Source organism: Nicotiana sylvestris, chromosome 4 (assembly GCF_000393655.2).
Source record: "Nicotiana sylvestris chromosome 4, ASM39365v2, whole genome shotgun sequence".
In the NCBI taxonomy this organism is placed as follows: domain Eukaryota; kingdom Viridiplantae; phylum Streptophyta; class Magnoliopsida; order Solanales; family Solanaceae; genus Nicotiana; species Nicotiana sylvestris.
The window spans coordinates 89,509,810-89,518,713 of record NC_091060.1 but is presented as its reverse complement, the minus strand read 5'-3'; the positions used below and the strand labels follow the sequence as shown (position 1 = coordinate 89,518,713).

General features: G+C 35.0%; 1 protein-coding gene across 2 annotated transcripts; it reads right to left on the bottom strand.

Moving 5' to 3' along the window:
• Positions 1 to 4,149: 4,149 nt before the first annotated feature.
• On the bottom strand, positions 4,150 to 8,458 carry LOC104234569 (SKP1-interacting partner 15). Of its 2 annotated transcripts, XR_712984.2 has the most exons (3): positions 7,115 to 8,458; positions 6,506 to 6,545; positions 4,150 to 4,224 (listed from the first exon to the last, which is right to left on the bottom strand). XR_712984.2 is itself a non-coding variant. In XM_009788157.2 (2 exons), the coding sequence occupies exon 1, from the start codon at positions 8,313 to 8,315 to the stop codon at positions 7,152 to 7,154; it is 1,164 nt and encodes a 387-aa protein (XP_009786459.1). In that variant the 5' UTR covers positions 8,316 to 8,458; the 3' UTR covers positions 6,723 to 7,029; positions 7,115 to 7,151. The 2 variants fall into 2 exon arrangements, 1 of the variants encoding a protein (XP_009786459.1); XM_009788157.2 differs by lacking the exons at positions 4,150 to 4,224; positions 6,506 to 6,545 and adding an exon at positions 6,723 to 7,029.
• Between the last annotated feature and the right edge of the window lie 446 nt (positions 8,459 to 8,904).

Genomic DNA, 8,904 nt, shown 5'->3' with positions numbered 1-8,904 from the left:
AACCAACTCAGATGGAGAGTAAACTGTCAATTTAAGATAGGTAAATATCACTTTTATAAACCCTAATTCCATTGAATCAATATATAACTCGGTGGAGAGTTAATACAAGTTATCAAACAACTAGAAGTGATACTACAGTAATTATCTATAATGAATCTATCCGATGTGGAAGAAGACCTATGTGAACATATAAATTCATTATATTATTATAAAACATGAATGAAAACCATAGGAATTGAACCCTACCACTAGTGTTTTCGTAAAAAAGAATAGAAAATAAAAAAAATGGCCGAAAACCCATCTAAACGATCTTGAATGCCCGAAAAATAATGTTCATGCTCATAAGTATTGCTCACTGGGTTATTTCCGATGAACCTACCAAATTTGAGGTCATTCGGATTTCAACAGAATTTAAGAATTCCAAAATCATGACCAATATGCAAAAAATGATTTTTGGCGTTTTTAGGGTTCTAAATATTTTGAGTTGTTGATATCACATATCATACTTATGTATGTTAATCCATGATTTCAGAACTCAAAATATTATTATAAAAGTCTCGTTTTGGGGGAAAGTAACATTGTTTTCATGGAATAAACACAACAAATATGTGAAAAACAATATTGTTTTCATGTAATAGAACACCACGTTTTACGTTTACTACATTCATGTTGTATTACATTATCTAGTTAGATGTAAGACGACGTCTGGTACCCATTGTTAGAACATGCGCAACGGAAACAAGCATAAATACAGGTATCACAAACATGTAAACTAGACAATGATTCAATTACAAAGATTAGAAGCACTAATCTCTCGAAACTATTGCACAAGTCCTTCACAGAGCAAGAATTCAGGGATGTGGTCTTCTATTATGCTCCTAGTAAAACCTTGGACGAAATTATTTGAGTGGGCAATAATACTACTCTAAAGAGTGAGTTATTGGGTGAAACTTGTCTTCTATTTGTAGACCCGAAATTAAGCCAAAAAAATAGGCCAAAAATCGTGTAGGATTCTGCTAGTGTTGTGGAATCCTGGTCAAACTCAAACAAATAACTTTTCTCCCAAGTCACTTTTTACCCAAATCTGTCAAGGTTTTTACTAGGTATACAGAGACCACATAGATAATAAGAGGCTACCAATTATAGTATTAATTCAAAATTCAGATGAATTAAATCCTACTATAATTAATCACAGTTTATTCGACTAAAAAACTAAAATTGAACTCCTCAATATGAAATTCAAAATTCACCAACACTTATTTTAACTCCCCATGTTAAGATTACAATTACCAGTTAATTAAGCTAAATCACTGATAATTTAATTTAATCAACTAATTAAATCCTTTATAATTATTCTTAAACTATTTCATGTGGTGGATAAAAAATCCACCGGTCGGGTTTTCACTTGAAAACTTATAAGCTTACATAAATGGGTTTTATCAAACTCAAGGTCGAGTCAAGGATTCTATCAACTAATTATTATTTCACAAATGATATTCGTTATTTTTTAGTTATTAGGTATACATTAACTCTGAATAGAGTTGTACCTTTTGATATTTTGTCCCACAATATCTTCGATTGTGAACATAATTTATTTGTTAATTATGAGAACTGGTAATTTAATCTTCTGTGCATGAGCTAAGACTTCATACTCTAAATCGTCTCCTACATAACTAAAGAACACACATGTAATAAATAATCTATTTAAAATAATACTTTATTAAATTGAATAAATCAAATAAACAGTTGTTCCATAAAGAATAAAACATAATACTATAGCTAAACCACATAGTTAATAGTATATCCCAACAATTATTACATAACATTGTAAATATTGTTCAAAAATTACCAAGTATCTTTTTCTGGACCCATTACTTGGGTTAACATCAATGTAAATTACTCAAATTTCATTTAATTTCTAATTCGAATGTCATATTAGTTCGAACTTTAGAGTTGGACTTAGTTGTTGGTTCCCCTAGAGCCGCCCGATCACAGTAGTAGAATCAATGTTTAGCTTTTGATGTTTATATCAACATTAAAAAAAAGCTGATGATGAAAGGAAAGTTATTTATTCAAAAAGGAAAAACGCCAAATGCTTATATCTTTGGATCATTTATGGATGAGACAGGCACTCTATCACACTAAAGGCTTTTGCTGGTGGAGGAGAAGTTTAGGTTGAAAAATGCTATTTTATGTATTTTTTTAGCAAGTCTTTAGAATTGACTTAATTGTTGGTTCCCCCAGAAACAAATACAAGCTTATGAAACCATATACTTTCTTCACTCAATATTGTGCTCAGTGTGTCACCATAGTGTGAGATTCGTACAACATAGATTCGTCTAATAGAGCAATATTTTGGTCAAATCAGTAAATATTAACCCTTTTGAATTAAAAATAGTAGTCCATTTGTTGCTCATGATTTACCATAACACATGAGAAGAAGAGAGCTCGTACTTACTACTTAGTACTTAAATTAATCAATTAAATACCTCTGCAACATCCGCTTTTCATGCTGAACTACTAGCACTAATGGCAGGACTAGAACTCTCCTTCACAAAATATATTTTTCCCACTATAATAGAAATAGATTCACGGTTTTCTTCTTGATGCTATTGAAGTGAAAGAAATAATCTATATATATAAGGCAACACTGTAGCTGACACCCTGGCAAAGTATGGAAGCACCAAGCAACAAACAACAACGGAAGAAGATAACATTATGTATTGGGAAACACCTCCAGCATTTATTTTACAAGTTTTTCTTAAAGACAAATTGGGAAAAACCGCTATGCGATCTATCCCTATGTTATGTAATAACTAAACTTCCTATGTTTTTAATATAAAGTCTCTCCTTTCATTAGCAAAAAAAATAATAAAATACCTGATTTTAAAAAATATTTAATTGTTCAGCATTTGCACACTCGGAGAACAAGTTGTAATGAGAAAACCCATTGCTCGTCAACTCAATTCCGCACGAGCCATTTGGGTACACATGTAACTTAAGATGTTATTCAATTTTGGATGGTCCAAATTGACTTTCAGAGATTTTGACACCTTTTAGAACCTAAGGCACTTTTTTTTTTGGGGGGGGGGGAGGGAGGAGTTTTCTCCATATCCAGATTCCAGAGTCTGCTAGCTAGATATTTAAAATGAATGCAAAACATTTCTTTTCACATCGATCAGACGTTGTCTATTGAAGTTACAAGTGTTTTGATTAGGCATTCAAATTAGTTTTATCTGAATACGTTGTGAAAATTTCCATTTTTTCAACATATAGGGAAAAGTAGCATATAGCTTATAATTCTAGAGACCAGGTATTATCACTTTTAGCCCGCCAAATTATTTACATCTGGTAATCGAAAAAATGTATAAAATTTAAATATTTTTGTATATATATACAATCTATATGTTATGTACAAATTTTATATATTTTTTCGGTTATTATTTTTACAGCGGCTATACAATGTCATTTTTCCATATTATGGTGGTTAATCAGAGAACTGCGGTATTTGATGAAGGAATCTTGGTTTTTCCTACTTCTCTTCATTTTTATATCTTTTTCAGTAAAAGGATTGGAATACATCAGATGAATCACCTGCATATGCAGCAGTAAATAAAAGAAAGAGCATAAGATCAAATATGGAGAGTGCAGAAGAAACAGATGTTAGGTCATTACAGTTTAAGTGCTGTAGGAGAAACGGTTGGGAAATGACACACAAAAAAAAACTGTTAAATTACAACATATTAACACAACGCCACATCCGGTTGTGAATGACAGCAATTGTATCCAATTATCATTCTCTCTCTCTCTTCCTTTCATTGTACGGTCAGACCTCTTTATAACAAGATTCCTATATAACAATACTTCACTATAAAAGCCAAGCTTTTGCGAAACCAATTTTCATGTTATATTATAATATATGTTTTATATAACAACACTTAGCTATAACATTTAAAAATATTCTGAACAAACGAAGCTGTTATAGCGAGGTTTGACTGTATATTGAGTAGTGACATAGACATCATTTTTTATCAATAGTACATGGTTACATCATAGCAACGACAACAAGAGTAGTTCCAGTTTCCCTTAATCTCCAATAGTATAACTAATATTATTGAAGCAATGTGATGCAACAGTACAGCCCAGCTCTTGCTACATTGCCATTTTGTTTAAAAACTATACAGCTTCTTTTTCAACTGAATAGGAAGCCCCCAACAGTCAAGCCTAACAGAGACACGATGGGATAGATCATTCAGTATGCCAGTTTTCCAATAATTTGAAGGGAACACAATAAATAGGATGGCCACTTAGACACAAGAAAACTTGATGTTTCAGGAGGCATTTTATAAGAAAGACCATTGACACTTGACAGATAACGAAAATTTGGTGTTGAAGATCAACTCAAAAAAATGGGGCTTATTTTGAAGCACACAGCAACTTCCCATTTGCATAAATGACTAGAAGGTTCCTAAAAACTAAACTTCAAGGTATACTGCCCCCCTTTGTATACAGCTACTAATGGGATTCTATCAGTCCCCACTTTAGTTAGTAACAAAATACTATAAGTCCTCCGCGTTGAGGGATACGCAAGAAATGTTATGTTCATGAAATAAAATTACAAGAAATAGCATATGAAACTTAAAAGACATTGAAGACAAAGATGCAACATCAAATAAACCTTGATGATAATATCTGAAAAAAGACTACGACTAACCTTTCTCCCACAGAACATGGATAGTGGCCACCAGTTGCCATTATTATCATTGGTTCACATATTCTAACCAAAAGGAATCATACAAACCCAACAAACTATAACGCAGTTGTACTATCTTAGATAGTGCAGGTACAAGTAGCAGTGACCTACCCACCATTCACTCAAATAAAAATCTACAGGTATGTTACAATGTATTGCAATCTACAGGTATGTTACAATGTACAGTTGCCATTATTATCATTGGTTCACATATTCTAACCAAAAGGAATCATACAAACCCAACAAACTATAACGCAGTTGTACTATCTTAGATAGTGCAGGTACAAGTAGCAGTGACCTACCCACCATTCACTCAATAAAAATCTACAGGTATGTTACAATGTATTGCAGCATCAAACAAGCGGCTGGCTCGGCCTTTACTAGAATAGACATACACAAAAGAAAAAGCCTCTCCACTCATAAGAGGATTTTCTATTCTAATTTGTTCAAGCTCCTAAACCAACCCTCATTGCATTTCCAGACAAGTAAGAGCTGATTCCTTTACAAAGACCAAAGAGTCTTTAATGAGGACAAAAATGGAAGGTAGATGGAGGTGGCTAGAGAAGAAACAGGTCACTGCAACACTTGAACTCTCAAGAGAATCAACATCAATTGCGAGAAAAAAGTCAAAACCAATAACAGGAAGAAACCACCAGTTCACAAAAAGATGCCTCTTTTTGGCATATTTGCGGCAGTTCAAATTTATAGCATGTTAGTCTTACAAAGAGCTTTGGTCTTTGGGGGTTAAAAGGGAACTCACTCAGCTTCTTAGGATGTGAACTGTTTTAGCTGCAAATTGAGGATGTTCATCCTAGATTTCAACAATTTCACGGCTCAATAACCTCAAGATATGACTGATGACTAACCACTAGGTTTGCCTGTTGCTGTTACGTATGTGTATAATAGAATCCCAACCTCATTCTTATCTACACAACTCCTTTTGTGTGTGAGTGCTATGTACTAATGGGGGAGAGAGTATAGTTTCACAACAGGATAAAGAGAAAAGAGAAAAAGAAAGGGAAGAGGAGAGGATCTCTTCCTGTCTGCAAAACACAAGCTGCACTCAGGTTTTTCTCAATCGGTAAAAGAGTAACCAAAGTATGAACTGTACTCTCAGCAATCATTCCACCTCCAAATAATATCTTCTTTCTTCTTCTTTTTTCCTACTGTTGTCTCTATCTATGTGACATCAAGTGATCCACTGCATGAAGTTAAATCTCAAAAAATAAATATCTACTCCAAGAGTTGGTTTTCCCATAGGATGTGCAACAGTCATAATTGTAGTGTTGCCAAAAGCTGGCTTAAGGTGCGCTTAAATTCTGAAGATAGGTGCAAAACAGGCTTTACCTCATTTAGGCAAAGCTTCAGTTCAAGCACCAAGGCACTAAGGTGTCTGTTTCATCATCCATGGTTTCCGTGTTACAATAACTATTTCACTTAATTGGTGTTTGTGTTTCTTTTTAATTTTTTACTTTTATAAGGCGTACATATATTTGTTGTTTGTGTTCATAGTTATACTTGAATTACAAAATATAGTTTTTATTTTTAATTTCTTCTATGTGCCTTCATTAAAACCCACACAATATTTATGCTTTTCGTATAAAGCCCAAACAAAACTCAACAGTTATTTTCGCTTTTCACCTTTGACAATACGATGATTGGAATATCAACATATCCATCCACCATCAATCTTTGCATACAATAGAATAAAAGGTCTCAGTCAAGTAAGCAGCTTAACAAGTACGTTCGTACCTAGTTTCTTGCCACCACTGCTAAGAGTTAAGTCCCGTGACTGAAAAGGGCAATAAAGTACGAAACTTAGCTTAACGCTATTAGTTAGAAAGGAGCAAATCCATCAAATAGAGACATCATCACATAGTCCACATGGGCATAACTTAAAACCATAACACAAATGATCTTTATAAAGGCAATATAGCAACTGCATAAGTTATAGCAAAATCACAGTCGCTGCTATGCAAATCAAGCAAGGAAGTCAGCCATTATTCTCCAATTTCATAGCAAATATAGCTAACTTACAGATGAAACAAAGGACTGTTTATGCATCATATGAAACGCCAAAGCTCTGTAAAGACAAATACATTCCGAATACATGAAAGGGGAATCCTTGCATACACGAATAGTCAGATATCATATAACAAACAAGCCAACCACTTCGTCTGAATATCCAATTGCTATTCAGATTTACCTCAAAAAACAAGTACAATAACATTATCTTTCTGACGGACCAAGTGTTCTAGGAGACCACTGCCTCCATCCTGTTTAGCATGGCAATCAAAAGAAAAACTAAACATTTAGCTTCAACATTATGAAAAGTTAGAATTCCCAAATCAGAAAAGTTACCATTGAAGCTAATGGTCTTCCTCCTCTAAATCCACCTTTAAGGCACTGCATTCAACTGAGCCTCAAAGACGAATCCCCGATAAAGTCCATCACTATTCCCCGGAACGCCACTTATCCACCGCCATTCCCCTTTCCCGCACTCATTTTCCTCCCAAAGCGCCAATCTTCCCACCCTCTTGCCCGAAAAACAAACTTTACTCCCTCCACCAAACACCTTGAACTTACTCGAATCTTGAAAATACCTAAACATCTCAGGCGGCATTCGCCCAGCTTCTTCCCATTCTAAAGAGTCCAAATCCAATCTAAGTATCAAAATGGTCGAGCATGTGCTGTGCAATGAATAGGACGATTTTAGACCGCCAATCATCAACACCTTATCATTTCTACCAGCAAGCAATCTGGGGCGTTTCAATATGTCAAAAATATCACCCCACTCATGCTTTTCTAACCTAGTCCATTGTTGACTATATTGCAAATCTTTAACTGTTGACCTAAACAGCTTCCATTGGGACCGCCATGGGGAACCAACATCACAAAGGGCTAAAATGGTATCAGAAATCAAGATTGGACTCCTAGGTTTTGACGGTAAATTCGATGAAAACTTGAGCCAATTATTGGAAGTTGTTGAGCCAGAGAAGTAAATAGCAGCTAACTCAGTCAAAACCAGAACTTGATTCGGTGACCCGACAAGAACCGACCCGTGTTTACACCAAGCTGAACCCAATTGAGGAAGCAGCTTGAATTGACGTGTTAAAGGGTTACAAACGATTAGGGTTTTGCTATTGTTACTGGGAGGAGGAGGAGGAGGTGAAATTGCGGGTATGGGTCCCGCAGTAGTGGGGCCCTCAGCCCAGAGATAGAGGAGGCCGTGAGAGGAAGTGATGGGGTAATGAGATCTAAAGGGAAGGAAAGAAAGTGGGAACCGAAACCAGTAGTTAAGCACTGTGTCGAATACATGGAGTGCACAATGAGGAGATTGATTATTATGACTGTGGCCGTGGCTACGGTGGGAAGGGCGGAGGGCGAGGAGGGAGAGGGGAGGTTGGAGAGTGGAGATGAGGTGGAGGAACGCCGGAGAAGAGAGAGTGGAGTTGAGACATTTGCAGACGCATTTGGAGACGATGATTTCACGGAGGGTTAAATGGGAGAAGATCTGGTGAAGGGTATCTTGAGGTAGACGATTTAAAGGGGAAAACTCCATCGGCGGCGGAGAATAAGAGTCGGTGGTGGTCGGAGAGATTGATCTAATCTCTTGTTTGGGGTTTTTGTGTTTAATTATTTTTGTGCTTTGTAGAAAGGGTTTTTTCTTGTTTTGGTTGACTGGTTTGTCTTGACAATGTATTTGGCTATGGTGATAGGGAAAAAGGGGGTCTTTTTTTCTTATTATTTTAATATTGCAATTGGATTAAAAGATTATTGCAATTTGCAATTGATTTGATTAAATCGTTCAAATAATACATACTACAGTGCTTTGTTTTTTAACTAAAATCAGAATAATCTTCATGAGAAGAAAATCTCATAATGAGGAGCTTTCATTTGTCGTTTTTCTTGTTTGGTCAGACATAAGAAATTATAGTACCAAAATTAGTATTAGAACTTGTGCGATGCGCGAATAATATAAAAGAATAAAAGGTATGCTAAATTTTTATTCGACCTTTTCAAATATCATCTTGTTTCTTATTGCAACATACTCATAAGAAAATCTCTCTGAGTGTTAAAACAACTGAATCATAATTATGAATAATTTTCGGATATAACTCAAATATATAATTAAATAATTTATATAATAA